Source organism: Vicugna pacos, chromosome 8 (genome assembly GCF_048564905.1).
Source record: "Vicugna pacos chromosome 8, VicPac4, whole genome shotgun sequence".
Lineage (NCBI taxonomy): Eukaryota > Metazoa > Chordata > Mammalia > Artiodactyla > Camelidae > Vicugna > Vicugna pacos.
This window is the reverse complement of record NC_132994.1, coordinates 7,916,538-7,934,081: the sequence shown is the minus strand read 5'-3', so window position 1 is coordinate 7,934,081 and position 17,544 is coordinate 7,916,538. Positions and strand designations below refer to the sequence as shown.

The 17,544-nt window shown below is 35.7% G+C and overlaps 1 protein-coding gene across 6 annotated transcripts in view; it reads left to right on the top strand.

Annotated features, from left to right (window-relative positions):
• Positions 1-17,544, top strand: part of PHF3 (PHD finger protein 3) — a 71,718-nt gene that overhangs the window by 36,425 nt on the left and 17,749 nt on the right. For 5 of the 6 annotated variants that reach the window (XM_072965504.1, XM_072965502.1, XM_031676060.2 and 2 more), the window contains 3 exons: positions 4,758-4,919; positions 9,030-10,779; positions 16,270-16,579. In XM_072965504.1, the coding sequence (XP_072821605.1) occupies positions 4,758-4,919; positions 9,030-10,779; positions 16,270-16,579 (2,222 nt within the window). Of the gene's footprint in view, positions 1-3,698; positions 3,823-4,757; positions 4,920-9,029; positions 10,780-16,269; positions 16,580-17,544 lie in introns of those variants that run through there. The other variant, XM_031676061.2, reaches the window with a different exon arrangement.

The window sequence follows — 17,544 nt, the reverse complement described above, 5'->3', positions numbered from 1 at the left end:
AGTCAAATACAAAGAGTTCCCTACTGTATTATGGCTCTCCCTTTTGTACTGTGTAAAGTGATTTAAGCTAATCCCAACTGTTGAGAAAGTCAATGAATTTAACTTCAAATGGTTTGGTTTTATTCCTTTTTTATTTCAGAAAGATAGATTTGAATTAAATAGCCTGGAGGGAAGTAGTATCAGTGTCAGGAGGACCTCATGTAGACTGACTCGGCAGATTTAATTAGGGCCACTTGTGGGTGGGGGTGGGAGGAATTTTAGTGTGATCTAAATTCAGGCTCAAGGAGGTTTTGAGTATGATTATAGATTTTTATGCCAGAATTTCAGAATGAGAATGACACCTAATTCTGCATTGTGGGAGGGAGGAAAAAACATAGTATTTTTCTGCACGGTAGTGCTACTTGTCTCCTAAAGAATTTAGGTTACTGCATTTTTTTGATAACCCCAAATCCCTTTTTAAAATGAACATATTAAGTAGGAATGGCCGCTTTTTAAAAATTGGATATCAAATAGTAAATCTTAGTTACCTTGTGGCAGTGGGAGGGGGAGATGTGGGAGGTCCCTGAGAATAGGCAGTGTTTTTGGAAAGAACACATATTCTCCTTTATTCATTTTCTTAGCAGAAGCAGTTGTTTTAAATTCTTTAAAACACAAATACCTAATTGAGAGGGTTTTATCCATACTGAGATTATTTATCCCATACTGTTAATTACTTTAATCAGATACATGGATTAGAAGAAAGGAATTTCAGGTACCTTTTTTAATGGTTGATTAGTTCTGAGGGGAATTGAGGGGGAAAAGGAAGGGGAAAAGAATACATAATTTTTGATAATGGGGTACATGATGGGGGAGACTGAAACAAAAGTTAACAGTATAGGGCTTTCTAAGTGCCAGGTACTGTTCCAAGGTATTTTTACACATACTAATTTAATCATCACAGTGACCCTTGACCGCTAGCATGATCTCCATTTTATAGAATATCTGAGGCACTGAGAGGTTTAAGTAGGTGCTTTAGTCGTTGGGGACCCACTTCTGCATGGTAGCCCTGGAAATGTTGGAGACAATGTAGAGCTTGATTTAATGTAAAGGTGGACTTTTTGAGATGAAGGAAAATCCTGAGATGCCCCAGGAGGGGCAGCAATACAAAAAAGGGTGTATTCTTGGAAATCTCACTTCTGAGAAACATCTCAAATGCAGTCTTAAGTATTCTAATTGTAGGTTGTTGACTTGAGAGGTTTTAAGATGATGGGACCCCAAGGTATCACTTACCTTCCATAGTTATTTCCAGCACATGCAAAGGTGCTGACATCTCTTGCTTTTCCCCTTCTCGCCTTTCCCCTCTCCACTTCCATCTTTTGCCCATTCTCTCTCCGTTTGTATCACTCCTTCCCCACCCCCTTTTCTATCACTTATACAGGAAAAAAATCTTTCTGTCCATGTAACTTCCTTCAGCTGATTGCCCTCCTTTGCTGTCTTTTACCATTAAATTTCTTAAAAATGAGAGACTGTTGTGATTCTTCACTTACTCACTTTTTAACCTCTTGTCATCCGGTCTTCTGCTTCTGTTTGTCAAATTAGTGGATTTTTCCTCCTTCCTTTGTTCTCTCTGCAGCAGTTAACCTTCCTGATCCCGATTTCCTGAAATTCTCCTTACCCTTCTTTTGTGATGTTGTATTACCTTGATGCTTTTTTTGCTTGCTCTCTTTCTTCGTGTCGTTTAGATATTCATACCTGACTTTCAAATTTGTTTTTACTTCTCTCTTTTGTTAATGGAAACATCTCTTTCTAGGGCGTCAAAGTTTAAATGTTCCTGGTCCTTTCTTTCCCCTAATTTAGCATATGTTTCTGGAGTATCTACTATATACCAGGTTATTATTCTAGGTTCTGGTGTTTCAGCAGTGAATAAGAGACAAAGTCCCTGAATCGTAGAGATTACATTCTGGTGGAGCAGATAGTTAATAAACAGTGTAGTGAAACACATTTTAAAGGGTAGATTATGCTAAGGGTCAGTAGGCAGTAGTGGGAGAATGTGCTGTTTTAGGATAAGACACTTAGGAAAGGTTTCTGTGGGAAGGTGGTATTTGAGTGAAGCCTGAATGAAGCCGTAGAGTGAGCCATGTGGATATCTGGGAGGAGAGGCAGAGGAAGTATCAAGTAAAACCACCTTGACATGGCCTTTTGCTCTCCTGTGTTCTGGAGAGACAGACCAGTGTGACTGGAACACAGGGGGTCAGAGTGGTCGGAGTCTGAGTCAGAGAAGTTGGTCTTCTTAAGATCATGGAGGCCCTGGCTAGAATTTTGAGCATAAAAACCTAAGTGTGTTGGTAAGGGTTTGGAGGATCTTGACAGAAGAACAGCAGTATGGTATGACTTCGTATTTTGGAAGAATCACAGTTATGACTGTGTGGAGAGTACACTCTGTGTTTGAGGTGAGGGGGTGTGTGCGCAGAGGGGCGGCTATAGAGGAACCTCAGACAGCAGGAGACTCAAAGTCTTGACAAGAGATAATGGTGATTTGGAGTAGGATGTTAGCTCTGGATGTGATAAATGGTGATCAGATGAGCGATAGGTTCTGTAGAGAGCCAGCAGGATGAGCTGTTTGCTTGGGTGTGGGGCATGAGGAGAGAGGAGTGAGGGATAGTTTAGAGTTTTTAGGCTTGCAGCTGGCTGAGTGGAGGTTCCATTAGTGGGAAGATCTTAGGAGGGGCAGCTTTACTGGGGGGAGGGGGCATGGTGGAGTCAGTATTTCTTTTCTGTATGTTACGTTTGAGATACCTGTTAGACAACCTGGTGTACGTGTCAGTTATACTCCTCCATAGATCAGAGGTGAGCGTGGGGCTGGAGGAGATAACTTTGGGAGTCCTGCGAATATAGATGGACTGAATGGGATCATTTGGGGATGAATGAGTGTAGATAAAGAAGAGAGGTGAGAGGTCCTCCAGTGTGTGGACATCTGCAAGAAGAGGAGGCTCTATAAAAGATACTAAGAAGAAGTAGCTAGTGAAGTAGGAGGGTGTGATGTTCAGAAACTGAGTGAGGAGAAGGGGATTCAAGAAGGGGAAAGGGGTCAGCTATGTCAGATGCTGCTAGGAAATACAGTAAGATAATTCTTTGAGAACGTGTATATGGCCACATAAGTGTTCCATCATGGTGCAGTAGCCTTCTAACTGAACTCCTCACCTGTTCCTCCTAGTTATATATTAAATGAGCCCTGATGACTTGTCCTAAACTATATTCTTCACTAAACTTTTAGTGCTTATAGCATAGTGATTAAAAGCATGGACTCTATTTTTGAGAGTAATACATGCATATAGCAGGAAATATGGAAAATAGGGGAAAAGTGCATTCTTTTGTAGAATAACTTACAATTTTCACCTATTTCCTGCTATTCCTTTTTTTTGTTTGTCTAAATGTACATACACAACATTTCATTTGTTTGTTACTAACAAGGATCACACTGTGTTCTCTAGCCAGCATTTTTCTCATAATTTATTTCTCTTCTGTATTTTATAATTTACTGGTCAAAGTATATAAGCAGTTTCGTGATTCTGTTTGTTGTCAAATTGCTCTTCAAAAAGATTGTACCATTTGAAAGTATATTTATGAAGAATTTTGTTCTCTTTAAATTTTAGGATAGACCACTATCTTGTTGAACTCTTAAATGAAATTCTCCTTGGATACAAAGATGAGGACTAGATAACTTCTTGAGGTTCCTTCTAACCCCTAGGATGAAGATAATAACTAACATTTGTATAGTGCTCTAAAGTTTACAGAGTGAGTTCTCACACATCATCCCACTTGATCCTCACAACAGCCTGTGAGGTAGGTAGGACAGGTATTGTTATTCTCATTTTAGAGGTAAAGAAACCGATAGAGAAGTTAGGGGACGTGGTCAGGTTTTATTTGAGTGTTTCATTAGAGACTTGAATCTAGGCCTTTTGATCTAAATAATCATATTCCTTTTTACAAGATTTCATACAACTGCACATTTAGAATTGCTGTATGTCAGCTACTTAAGTGATACTTGTTATATACAGAAATAAGCCCATTGATAATATACATACTGTGTTCGTATTTTCTTCAGTGTCCCCCAGTCCTTTTCCACGCCCCCTCCCTTGCCATTAAGTCAATGACTCTATCTCTCTTTTGACTAGGGGAAGGTAATTTAATTATATAGTTACATTAAACACCTGTCATTTTCCCTAGCATTTGGGGGAGGGAAAAGTTATATTATGTTTTTCATTTCTTTGTGTGTGTGTGTGTGTTTGCTACAACTCGAAAGTAGATCTATATTACTCTCACACATGTAGCATAAAGTCTTTAAGGAACAGTATACAGTTAGAATTAGAATCTTTTGGTTCTAGCATGAACCTAGAATCACAAACTTTTCAGGGTATTACACTCTTTTTTTGTACTACTTTAACCAAAATTGAGATAATTGAGTACTACAGGTATAGTTGCTTATGATGTTCACCAAGGTGCATGAGTGATGAGTGAGAGTGAGTGATAGTGGAAGTCGAATCAGAAGAATTACAGCTCGTCTTCTCTTTGACTACTTATCTCAGAAAGCAGAAGTTTGTGAGACTGAGTTGGGGACTTGGAAGTGGCATTATCACATTTTAGGAATAGACCTAGAGTTTCAGGACTGCTTAGTACTGCATTAAACTGTCTCACAGTGTTTTCTGTACTGCCTTTAAATGTTTAACATCACCAGTATTTTTAAAAATTAATTTTTTTGTTTTTTGTTTTTTTTCTAGTTGTTGGTCTTGACGATATTATGGATGAAGGAGTTGTTAAAGAAAGTGGCAATGATACCATTGATGAAGAAGAACTGATTTTACCTAACAGGAATTTGAGGGACAAAGTAGAAGAAAATTCAGTGCGATCACCAAGAAAATCACCTCGATTAATGGCACAAGGTAATTCTTCCAAAGACTAGTGAAAAAATCAGGTATAGGGGCAGATGTGATAGGCAGCAGACTTGCTGAGGGTGGATCACGTTCTCTCGGTGTTTGCTGCTAATATGAGCGTTTTGATAATCAGTTTTGAGATTATATCCATTTGTGGGTATACTTTTTAAAATTCTTTATTGAGGTTACACATTCACAGTAGTTTGAAGGGTTGTCTAGGTCAGTAAGTTTCTAATACTCATCATCTTACCACCTGTTTTCCTTTCCCCAGAGGAGACTACACTTAACTCTTTCATCAGGTTTTATTAATTTTTTGATAACATACTTTCATGTCTCTGAGTAACACGCGTTACTCAGATTATTCTGATATGGATAAGTATTTATTGATTTCCTACTCTGGATGGTGAATTTAGCATTCTTTTCTCCCCTTGTTCCCCCATCATACAAAAGTACATTTTTCCATCTTTCTAATACATAATTTTGTAAGATCAGTAGTAATTACTTAACATTATTGTGACTTAGTATGCCATTAATGATGATCTATTTAATAAGCTATAGTTACTTTTACCTTACAACTTTTTGTCTTTATGACTTAATAATTGACTTTGTTCATTTGCTTACAGTTTTGTATATTTGTACACGCAGTTTTCAGTCTGTATATCAGTAGTTACACCCTAACTACTCTGCCAGGGCCTGAGTCTTTCCTAGAGATATTTGTCCATATCCGATATTCTATCATTTTCATTTTATTGAGGAAGTGTCTCTTGAAGCCTTCTGATCTGCTCCTGTGTGCCACTGGTGTGTTAGCCGTCAGTGAGCCTGCTGCCTGGGTGTGGGCCAGAGATCTCCCTTTACCATTCTTCTGAGGATTCTGTTCTGTATTGCAGTCCTATTTTCTTTTTTCTGGTGGCGACACACTTCTTGTAGTAGTTTTGTGAAAAAAAGGAACATGGATATATATATATATACTTAAACTTCATATGCTTGCAAATATATTTAATCTGTTCTCTCATTGGAATCACGGTCTGATTGAACATAGAATTCAAGGATGGAAATCGTTTTTCTTCAGCTATTTGTAGGTGTTGTTCCATTGTCTTCTAACTTCAGTGGTGTTGAGAAGTTTATTTTGATTCCGTTTTTAAAAGACTTAAATTGTTTTGGTATGTTACCTATTTTCTTTGGGAAGTTTGTGGGATCTTTAACTCTAGTGTTTTGATATTTCTGATAATGTATCTTAGTGTAGATGTATTTCATGTATTGAGCTGGGTACTTAGTAGGTTTTTTTAGTTTGTAAACTGTTAATTCAGTTCTGGGAAAATCTGTTGAATTATTTCATTGATTATTTGCCTTTTTATTTTCTCAGCTCTTGATTTCTCTAAGTCCCATTCACATGTTAGATAGCAAGGACTGACTTTTCTGTTTTCTTTTTTTTGCCTACTTCCCCCCTCCTTGTCTTTTTCCTCTGCTTGCGGAAATTTTCTCATGTTTATCCTTCAACTTTTTCATGAAATTTTGCATTTCTAACTTCTGAATGTCCTTTTGTTTTGTTTTGTTTTGGGAATAGTCCTTTTTGTAACATTCTGATCTTGTTTCATGGATGCAAGATCTTTTGTCTTTCATAAGGCACTTAAAGTGTTTTAAAGTGTTTTTACTCCCCCCCCTTTTGTTTTTTGCTTCTGTCTTTCATGTTAAGAGACTTTTCCTAAAATGTCTGATGTTTGATAAGTTGGTCATGTTTAAGAGTAGGGAACTAAAACTGTGTGGAACCTTTTAAATGTGTGAGCTGAGTTTTGTCAACTATGAGCATCACTATTTGGTAATCTGGTTGTGTTATTTTTTTGAGGAATCCCTGTTGCTAGAATGCAGACTCATTAGATTGCTAGCATATTATGGGAACCCTTGAGGGAAGCTCATGGTGGCATCTCAGCTTTCAGTATATACAAATTCACATAATCTCACAAATTTCCATGTACTTAAGTGCCAGTCTTAGCTATGCCTGATGTTCCTTCGTCTAAAAACTGTTCTTACACTCTCCAGAGAATAAGCCTCTAGTCTTGGATTAGGACCAGAGAAGGGCAGTTGTCCAACAGATAAAGTAGAGGGGAGGGAGCTTGGGGTCTAATTGCTTTTTAAACAGCTTTCAACTTACCCTCTTTTTAACCACCTGGCTTCATCCCTACTTTAGAATCATCTGGGGTCACCAGTTCCTAAGCTTTTTGAGGTATTAATGGTATTGGTTCGACGAACACTGCCGGATTAGTGTTTATCTTTTTTTGGATCTCCTGCATCAGTTACTTCTTGATCATCTCTTGTTTGGCTGCCAAACTTGTCACTGTCATCTTCTCTCCTGTTCTTCCTTTCCTTTTGTATAGCTTTAATTGTGGGGTTTTGAGAAGTAGATTAACTTATGTGCATGTATTCCCCATCTTTTCCTAAATTTTAATTTTTAACCGGTTTTTAAAATCAGTTTTTTGATATATATTTGTGACTGTGAGAAATGAAAAGAGTAGAATGAACATTATAGACAAATAATGATAATATTTGGCCTGTGCAGCCAGGCGTCAGACTAAGACAGTTTATATTTAGAGGAGAAAAAGTAACTTTATACTTAGCTCAATAAATCCATTACTGTTGGAAAACAGTTTTTTTATTTGAATACCTTCAACAGTTGAATGTGCTATTCATTTGTCAGCCACTTAGGTAATAGGTGTTAAAAGTTCTTCATTTACTTTATTTCAAAACAGGTAAATATAGTTGAGTTTTGACTATTATAAACTGTTTTCAAAGCTTTAAAAATCATGTAAATATTGATAATCAACCATTAAAATTTTAGTTATTTAAAAATGTTATATATCTGAGCCTGCGATAAATAGTACATAATCCACCAAGTAATTTTTGTAAGTTGTTGGGTACCTACCTGCCGACCGCATATTGTGCCAAGTCCTGAGGGAATTAGAAGGAGTCTCTGAGATTAGGATGACCATATAATTGTCTAAACTGGGACACTTTTGAGTGTTAGGACCACAAGTACCTCCTAGGACTGTTAGAGACAAATGAGGACGGTACCTTCTGTAAGGGTCTCGCAGTTCAGTGATATATGACAAATTAGGGAAATGTTCTATATATTGGCACATAGTCGAGTTTTACATAGAAAGGAAGGAGACTTTTTCTTTTAATATCAATTGGTGGTGTTCAGTTTTCATGCAGAGTTGATTGATTCAGAGGTGTTGGATATGCGTAGGCTTGAATATAGCTTATTATTTTGTATTTCGGTTTGTGGGTTGTTTCTCTACTTAGTGAATTATTTAACTCTCTTTCCAATTTCTTTTCACTTTGTGCTCCTCCTTCCCTTGGGGGATGTATCCAGTTAGGGAAAGGAGGAAAATCTCATTTAGTGAATTCTTTGTTAGGAGCATTGTTAAAAGTGGGAAGCTTTATTAAATTATTGTTGTACTTTATTCATTGTCCCTTATGATATATTTTCTAGGTTTAAATCTTTTTGTTTACAGTTTCTCTTTTTGTTGACTTGTGTTTAGTACTTTAGTCTATACTTCTTTCCTTCTGTTGGGAATAGCTTGAATGCTAAAATGGAGATAGGAGGGAAGCACATTCATAAAGGCATTAGAATCCTTTTGAGGCTGTGCTTTGAAACTCACACAGGTCCTGTTTGTGATAGACGATTTAGTACAGATTTTATTGGCACCTGAATTTGTTGGTTTTATATATTTGACAATATTTAATATTAAAACTGAACGACAGTCTTGCTTTAAGATGGGTATTAATATAAGGGGACCCCATTTTATTGATTTTACTCCCAATTTACTTTTATAGAAAAGAAATTTGATGAAAACATTTCTGTCTTACTGTAAAGTTTAGTATCAGTCTGAATTTTAGAGAGGTTTTTTCCTGCCCCAGAATTGATAGAACTTTGCTAAGTATAAAATTTATGTATATTAAAAAAAATCATCATGAGTAAGTGTTTAGTACATTTTCATTGAAATGAGCAAATACATTTTATAGCTCAGAATAAAGAAGCAATATATTCTAAACTGCACTGAAATAAAAATACATGACTAAACAACTAAGTTATTTTTATTTATTTTTTTTCCTTTGTGATAGAACAAGTAAGAAGTTTGCGACAAAGCACTATTGCCAAGCGTTCAAATGCAGCACCTTTAAATAGCACAAAAAAAGCATCTGGAAAGACTGTATCTGCTCCTAAAGCAGGGGTGAAACAACCAGAAAGGTGTCAGATAAAGGAAGAAGTTGATTCATCACTGAAACCTGAGCACCATAAAGAGAGCAGGAGGAGCAGCCGACATAGTGCACAGACCGAAGTAGCAGTGTCGTCTTGTCTAGAAATGAAAGATGAAGCTGGATTAGATTCTGAGCACAAGTGTAATAATCAGGGAGGAGCAAATGTACCATCTCATGAGTTAAATTGTCCACTCCTTTCAGAGACTTGTGTTAGTATTGAAGAAAAGAAAAACGAAGCTCTGATGGAATGTAAAACTACGACTGTTAGTAGCCCATTGTTTAAGTTTTCAGATAAAGAAGAACATGAACAGAATGATTCCATTTCAAGTAAAATGGATGAGACTGTTGTTGAAGAAACGAAGGCAAAGGTAGATGGTGAACAAGAATCAGAGGAGACAGTAAAATTACCCCCTGAAGATGACCACACTGTTGAGGAACCTGCGTCTTCTGCTGCTTTTTCTGGTGATGCTGCTTGTGCAAACCCAAATAAGACGGAAAACAGCCTTGTAGGTTTGTCTAGTGCTGTGGATGAAGTACATGAGTGTAATATGGAATTGAAGAATACTGTGGAAGTTGCTGACAAAGCTAAGAACTCCCTTCATGGAAATGAAATAGAGCCATTGAGTTATTACAAAGACACAGAGTCTAATGATCAGCAGTTGGAGGGCACCGAATTTAATAAATCTAACTTAGAGGTGGTTAATACTAGTGCTTTTGAATCAGAAAGTAGTATTTTAGATAATGCTATTTGTGATGCACCTGACCAGAATTCAAACCAGTTGAATATTGTTGGAAGTATTAAAATGGAGTCTCCTGAGACAAGCCTTCAGGATGACAGAGACAGCCAGTCAAGCAGTGTTTCTTGCTTAGAGTCAAAAAATGTAAAATCCAAACATACAAAACCGATAATGCATTCTAAGCAAAACATGACCACAGATACTCAGAAAAAAATTGTTGTAGCAAAGCATGAATTAATGCATAACAAAGCTAAAGTCAGTGTCAAAAGTGTGAAGCGAAATGCTGATGAGTCTGAATCTAAGCAGAATTTTCAAAGGCCTGTCAAAGTGAGAAAAAAACAAGTTGATTCAAAGATCCAGAGTTTCAGTTCTGGGGTTAAATCTGTGAAAAATGAAGCTCATTCTATATTCAAAAAGACATCACAGGATCAAAATTTAGTTCAGATTTCAAAACCCTTAACTCACTCTTTCAGTGATAAGCCTCATGGTCACCCTGGTTGCACTAAAGAACCTCATCATCCTGCACAAACTGGTCATTTATTGCATTCCAGCCAGAAACAGTGCCACAAGCCCCAGCAGCCCGCTCCAGCGGGGAGAACCAATAGTCATATGAAGGAGGAGCTTGAGCATGCAGGTGGTGTCGAACATTTTAAGGAAGAGGATAAACTGAAATTTAAAAAACCAGAGAAGAACCTACAACCTCGCCAAAGAAGAAGCAGCAGAAGTTTTTCTTTGGATGAGCCACCATTGTTCATTCCAGACAACATAGCCTCCGTAAAAAGGGAAGGCTCAGATCATAGCTCTTCATTTGAAAGCAAATATATGTGGACTCCCAGCAAGCAGTGTGGGTTTTGCAAAAAACCGCATGGCAACAGGTGTGTGTGTGTGTGTGTGTGTGTGTGTGATGTGTACATTGAAGACAAATTGCTTTCTTTAGGGTGGGGTTAGTGTGAGAACTTTTTATAGAAAGAGATTATTTAGCATGCGAAGACTTGCAGAAACAGAAACCCCTCATCAGTCCTGGATAAGTGATAGAAAGATGGAGCCACTGAATTTACAGATACATCATCCTAGAACATTTTAAAACACCATGGTCTGACCAGCAGCTGGCATATATGGAAATGTTTTGTCATTGTAACCAGTTAGAGAGTGTAATTTAGTCACTGCATCTTTAAAAAAAAATTCCTTTAATCAGAAAATTGTTACAGTGCTTTTGGTCTGTAAGTTAAATAATAATTTGTTTGGCTTAAGAAAAACTAGTAATAAAGTGTGAAGGTCATAATGAAAATTCTCTATATATATTTTTTTAAATGAAGCACACCTATTGTCACTTAACACCACTACTTCATAACTATCAAACTTGACCTTAGAATGAAATTTGATAGCTAAAACAACTGTTAAATTACCCAGGTGGATTTTGTATGTAACATGGGATGGAGTAAAACATGTATTTCATTTTTGAATGTTTTAGTGATTTGGATTTCTTGTGAATTCTGATCTTTTAAAAAGATTTCACAGCACTGCCTTTCAGCACTTACCTAAGGATTCAGTGTTTTATAGTTTTATGATACTGCTGCCTTCTCTGCCCCCCATGTGTTTTTTATTTGCTAACTTTTTAAGAAAAGGCGAACAAGAGTTGAAGTGGAGTTTCCAGCTACAAGATTATCCTGTTCAAGTGTTCAGATTGCTGTTGGAACTTCTATCAACATTGATATGATAAAAGAACGTTGTAGCTTGCACATTGTAGTATTATCTTTACTCATGAAAGTAAATGTTAGGATGACTTCCCAGCAGAATTAGATTACATAAAAATCAAACTCTTTAGGGAGGGACAGTATAGTACAGTGTGGTGTAATATATTATTTTGGTGTGAAAGGTGATTGGGAGTTCTTGAGGCTATTCTGTAAAAAATCACTTTTATGTCAAACGATTTCTTCATTTGTGATTCAGTCCATGGCCTGTTTTTAGTGTCAGTGGCTACTTCTTTAACAGCATTTTCCAGTTTTAAAAAACTGACTTGTTTGAATATAGTGCTACATTTGCCCTCACTTTTGTGGTCTTTAGAAAGCTTTTTTGTTCAAAACACTTTATTCAGATACTCTAAAGTGGGCCTGCCAATTTTCAGGCCTGCAAAAATTAAGGACTGGATGGTCCTTGTAAGTGCTCCTTTAAATGAGTCCTTTTTTTTTTTTTTTGCCAGAATCTTCTAAAAATCACACTGACATGTGGTCAGAGTGATGAAACAGCCTTAAACTGAATGAGTTTCTAAAATGAAACTTTGGTCTAGAGTTGGAAGCCATGTTAAGTACGTTATAAGGTAGCTTTTTGGAGATAAACATGATGGCCTGGTCTCAGGAGTTTGCCCAGGGTTTTTAATGATTATCACTTCACGAACCTCAACAGATGTCTTCCTAAAATGAAGATTAAGTGTTAAGTCCTATTGTTTTTTTACCTGATGCCACCTTTTGGATCTACTGCGTAAAACCTACAGTTTAGTTTCTTTGCCCCAGTCTAGAACATGACTTAGAATATTAGATGTGTAGGGATCTTAAGTTTACCCTGTGTAATTGATACGAATAATATTGGAAACACTCAATTTTGGAAGCAACATTTCACATTGAAAAATTACTTCAATTTTGTGAATAAAGAAGCCTAAGTGATTTTTTTTTCTTTAAATATTGACTAGCCTTTGTCCTTCTTTGATGCATTCTGCTTATATACACTGAGTTTATTTAAAAGGTGAACCTGTTATGCAGCATGTAATTTTCCTAGATTAATCTATGTGTAAGAATATGAATTTATTAGGAAGGACATATCTGGAAATAATTTTCATCCATTTCTTTGATCTCATGCACTAGCTACACTGAAAGCTATTTGCTGATGTGGCCTTTTTTTTTTTTTTAGCACTTTTGACAAATTTACTACTGTAAAACTTTTATAACTCTTCAACATTTTACATGTGTTGCAACTGAGGTTAGCTTCCTGAATGTTCTTCCATTTGGAAATTATATTTTTAAGTAAGGATTTGTTTGTGGCATGGCCAAATGTAGTATTTGACCATAAGCAACTTCTGTACGTACCCTAAAGACAGTGAGTATTGACTGTCTCATATACACATCGTGCTTCCATTTATTTTCCTAATTCAGCCCTTACAGCAAAGGTATATTCATTATTTTAAAAATCAGACTATTTAGTGCTCTTTTTAAGTGGCCTTTGAACCTCTTTTAAAATACGCCAGTTGGCATTTTGGAAGGAGGAAGTCTTATTCTTCATATTACCTGCTTCGTAGTTTCTAGTGCTTCCCTACCTTTCCAGGTGACTTTTGTATCTTTAGTTTATATTACACTTACTTGCCTAGTTGTAGAAGATTTGTTTATTGGATGAAATTTAAAAACAAAAATATTTCCTTAGCATAATGGAGCTTTAATACTCAAACAAGAAGCCTTTTTCTGAGAAGGAAATTTTCTCTTAGAGTAAGTGATTCTGGTTTTTCTTAGAAGTTTAAATTTAATCTCTGCAGATTGGATTGTTAGTGACAAAAATAATGATGTAATATTTATGTGAAATAGAATCATTTTACTGAGTATATACACTTTTATAGTAACATAGTCTAGATTGTTACTTAGAGGAAGCACTTTGCAGAACTTGAAGGCCCATCGTTAGTGAATTTGTGATGTGAATTTGCGAAGAACAGAAGTTCATAGTGTTGCCTCTGGTTTACTTTGAAGAAACTTGAAAACTTTCTAAGAATACATTTTGGGTTATGCCAAGAATATTAGAATTATGATTAAATTTTAAATCAGGTTTAAATTATAGTAGGATTTTAAGTTTTGTGATGAACATATCACAATAGGAGAACACACCAAAAACATTTCTGAACTTTTCTGTTTAATTTGGTCCACTTAATTGATCCAGAGCTAAACTCGACACATTAATTATCTTAGTGAAATATTTAACCTCCAGATTATAGTCTTTTCCATAGATTTTTGCCTATTGGTAGGCAAAATTTCAAGGACAGAATTTCAACGACAGAGCAGAAAATGGGACAGTAATTATGTTAGCTGTTTGATTCATACTCCACCCCTTTTTTAATCCATGTGGAAGAATAATAGAAAAAGGGAAGACAGTATATATGGTGTATGAAGTTTGTAGTACTGCTGTAGTATACATTTTTAGATGACCAGTTTCACTTTCAAGTGAATCAGTTACATTTTCCCCTAGAACATGTGGACATTATATTTTATCGTCTTGTTTTGATTTCTCAGAATTTTGTTTAAGTGCACTTTTTTTTTCTTTTTTTAAGGAAAACTAAACCTAAGATACATCTGTCAATGGCACTGGAGTTTTGAAATTTGCTTTTTAGAGCTTCTCAAGTTTGAGGAGACATTGCCATAGTAAACTTGGATCACTGTGATATAATTAATACATTTCACGTAATAAAATATCTCCCTGATTAAAGATTTGAAATTTCTTAATACGTGCTTTATGATGATACTTGTATTTGTATTTGGGGCAAAAGCATAGCTATGGTCATAGTGTAGATTTTTAAATAGTCATATTGAGCTATTTCAGGCTTGTTTTGAAGAAACTTGAAAACACATTAGCTTTCTTTCAGTATTTCAAAAGCATAGTTCTTTTCAAGAAGTAGCAGTTCTTACAAGTTTGTAACCTGAAATAGGAAAGCTTTTTAAGTATTTGTATTTTTCAAATTTTGTATTTTTTTATTGGCTGGAAGATCTGTATCACTGACTCATGGACCCATCTAAAATCTTCCAAACCGAGAGAAACCATTTCTGTTTTGCAAATACCACATTGATGGAAAATTTTCTTACTAAGCCTATGAATACAGAAATAATTCTGTATTTTTTTATTCTTACTTAAGGTGTGATTTTTGTTTCAATGATTCTTTTTCCCCCAAATGAACTGTTGAGGAAGTGACAACTTATCTGAAAACGCTAGCACAAGCATTACCAGTTAGGGTAAAGAACGGTAAATTACAGACATGAAGAAGTCAAGTTTCCTCAGTACGTAGCAGTGTTGGTCCACAATAAAAAGTCACTGGAGGAAGAAGGGTGGAGTGTGCTCCTGTTAGGGAATGAGGTATTTGGCATTACTGTTTCAACACATCCTATAAGGATCGAAACTCAAATGTCCTGGTTTTTCTAGTTCCTACAAAAACAAGACCTCTGGTATATTTAGAGAGAGTTGGTCATATCACCCACCCAGTGTATTACCTTTAACATCTTCCTGTTGGACCACGGGTTTTTAAAAGGGATTTTGTCACTGTTGGTGGTGCCACTATTCTTACCAAAATCAGCACATAGTCTTTAAATCATTAATATACTTAAATCCTTCAAAATCTTTAAAACATACGAATTACTAACCTGAAGAAGAAAAAAGGAAAATATTAAACATAAGTTATCTTTGTCATTTTCCTAACAATGGGCTGAAAAGTATGTAAAAAAAGATAATTTATCCCCCAGATTGCTGTTTATATGTCTGTTTTCCTGTAAATTCAAAAGTAATTTCAGGTATTTTTCCTAAGTTAGAAAAACTTTTTAGAGTCATATGTCTGGGCTTTTTCATTTGTTAGTGAAATTATTTCTTAGATAAAATGTAGTAGAGGGGAAAATGTTTGTAAGGGGGCTGTTTGGAAATTATAAACACCCTGAATAATAGTATCCTCATGTTAAGATACAACATTGATCTTTATTTGGGAAAACAAATTTATTATCTAAAGCACAAAGTCGAGCAGTAAGGAAGCCCACATTCAAAAGTATAAGATTCTTCAGCTAAATCTGTTAACACCATGAACCACAATATTTTGAGCTCAAAGAATAGTTAAGGTAGTTGATAAAAAATATGAGAAGCTAGTGTTAGTTTTTGAGTTGCATTTTTTTTGCATCTGGTTTTTCTTTTTGTCATTTAAAATGATTCGTTGGATAAATGACTCCCTAATTTTATGTATGATTTCAGGTCTATGTGGTAAATGTAATTGCGACTTTGATGGGTTGTTTATGGTCAGATTATCACAGATCTTACCACCCTTCTCAGTGGAAAAGTGCTGTTACTCTGTACTTTGTTGTTCTATGCAGTATACTGACAAAGTCCTCTTGTCCTCTGTTTTCATCCTTACGTTTTTCCCCTGAGTATTTTCTTATTTATGCTAGATAGAGGGGAGATATTTGACTTAAAGTTCCATTTCCAAAGAATATTCTTTTCTTTAAAAACATTCTCCATGTTGAACTAATAGAATGGATAAAGTTAGAAAACCTGCAAAATACCAAAAATACTGAAAATTCAATTTAGACTCAGCACTGGTTTTTAAGAAAATGTATTAAATCAGTTTTTTTCTTTCTTTCCAGGTTTATGGTTGGCTGTGGGAGATGTGATGACTGGTTTCATGGCGATTGTGTTGGGTTAAGTCTTTCTCAAGCACAACAAATGGGAGAGGAAGACAAAGAATATGTCTGTGTGAAATGTTGTGCTGAAGAAGATAAAAAGACTGAAATAGTAGATCCAGATATTTTGGGAAACCAGGCTAAAGCTGAAGTCCATAGTGAAGAGAAAGCAATGGAATACGAAAAGCTTGGGTTACCAAAGCACAGTGTAACAAATGACAAAACCAAATATGTAGATGACACAGTGAAGCACAAGGTCAAAATTTTAAAACGGGTGAGATGCTCATTAATGCATTGTTTTTAAGCTCATTGTTTTGTCATTTAGTTGAGTTGTCTCCATTTTGTCTAAAAAGACACTGTAAAACATTAACATTCTAAATGTTTTGAGAAACCCCTCTAGTCTCTTTCCTAGGATACTGCTGTATACTATCAATTAGTATATATTTAGGGGAATTTCAAAATCTTAACATTTAAAAAAAAAGTTTCTTTAGTTTTATTATTTTGGTAGGGAGGTAATTAGATTTGTTTATTTATGTTTGGAAGGAGTACTGGGGATTGAACCTAGGACCTTGTGCATGCTAAGCTATACTTTCCTCCCAGAATTTTTACGTTTTAATGGCAAAAAAAATAGTTTAGGTTATTGACCTCACTTGAAATTAAAAATTATTGCTCTAAAGTCTGGGGAAGTACTAATGAACTTAATAAGAAAAAGCCCCTGCCCTCATGGCTCTTAAATATAAATGGGAAAAGACAGATAATAAGTAGTTACTGTATCAGAAAAGAAACCGAGGTTAGTCTGATTTTGTAAATACATGAGCCATGCAAGTGGTAACTGCTTCCTTTTCTTTTTGATGGTGGTGAAACTTACTTGGACTAGTCTGATTTTAGCTTACGGAATTTGCTTTTTAAATACCACTCCTTACCCCTGGATTTTATGTTGAACCATTTGTTGTGTTCCTGTTGTGTGCCAGGCATGGTGCCAGACTTGAGTATGTAACACCGAACGAAATATGTTCCTGCTTTCAAATATCTAGTTGCAGAGAATGAACAAGGAACTAAAAAATGAGAGGATTCCCAGTCTAGAGAAAATCAGTTTTTTATACGTACTCTGTCTTCTTAAAACCTGTGATTATATTTCTGTACACATTGTTCTTCTCACTAGTATGATGGGATTAATTATTCTCAAGAGTCTCAGAGAATTCTGATTTCGTTTGTAGTTATTTGCGGGTTATAATTGGA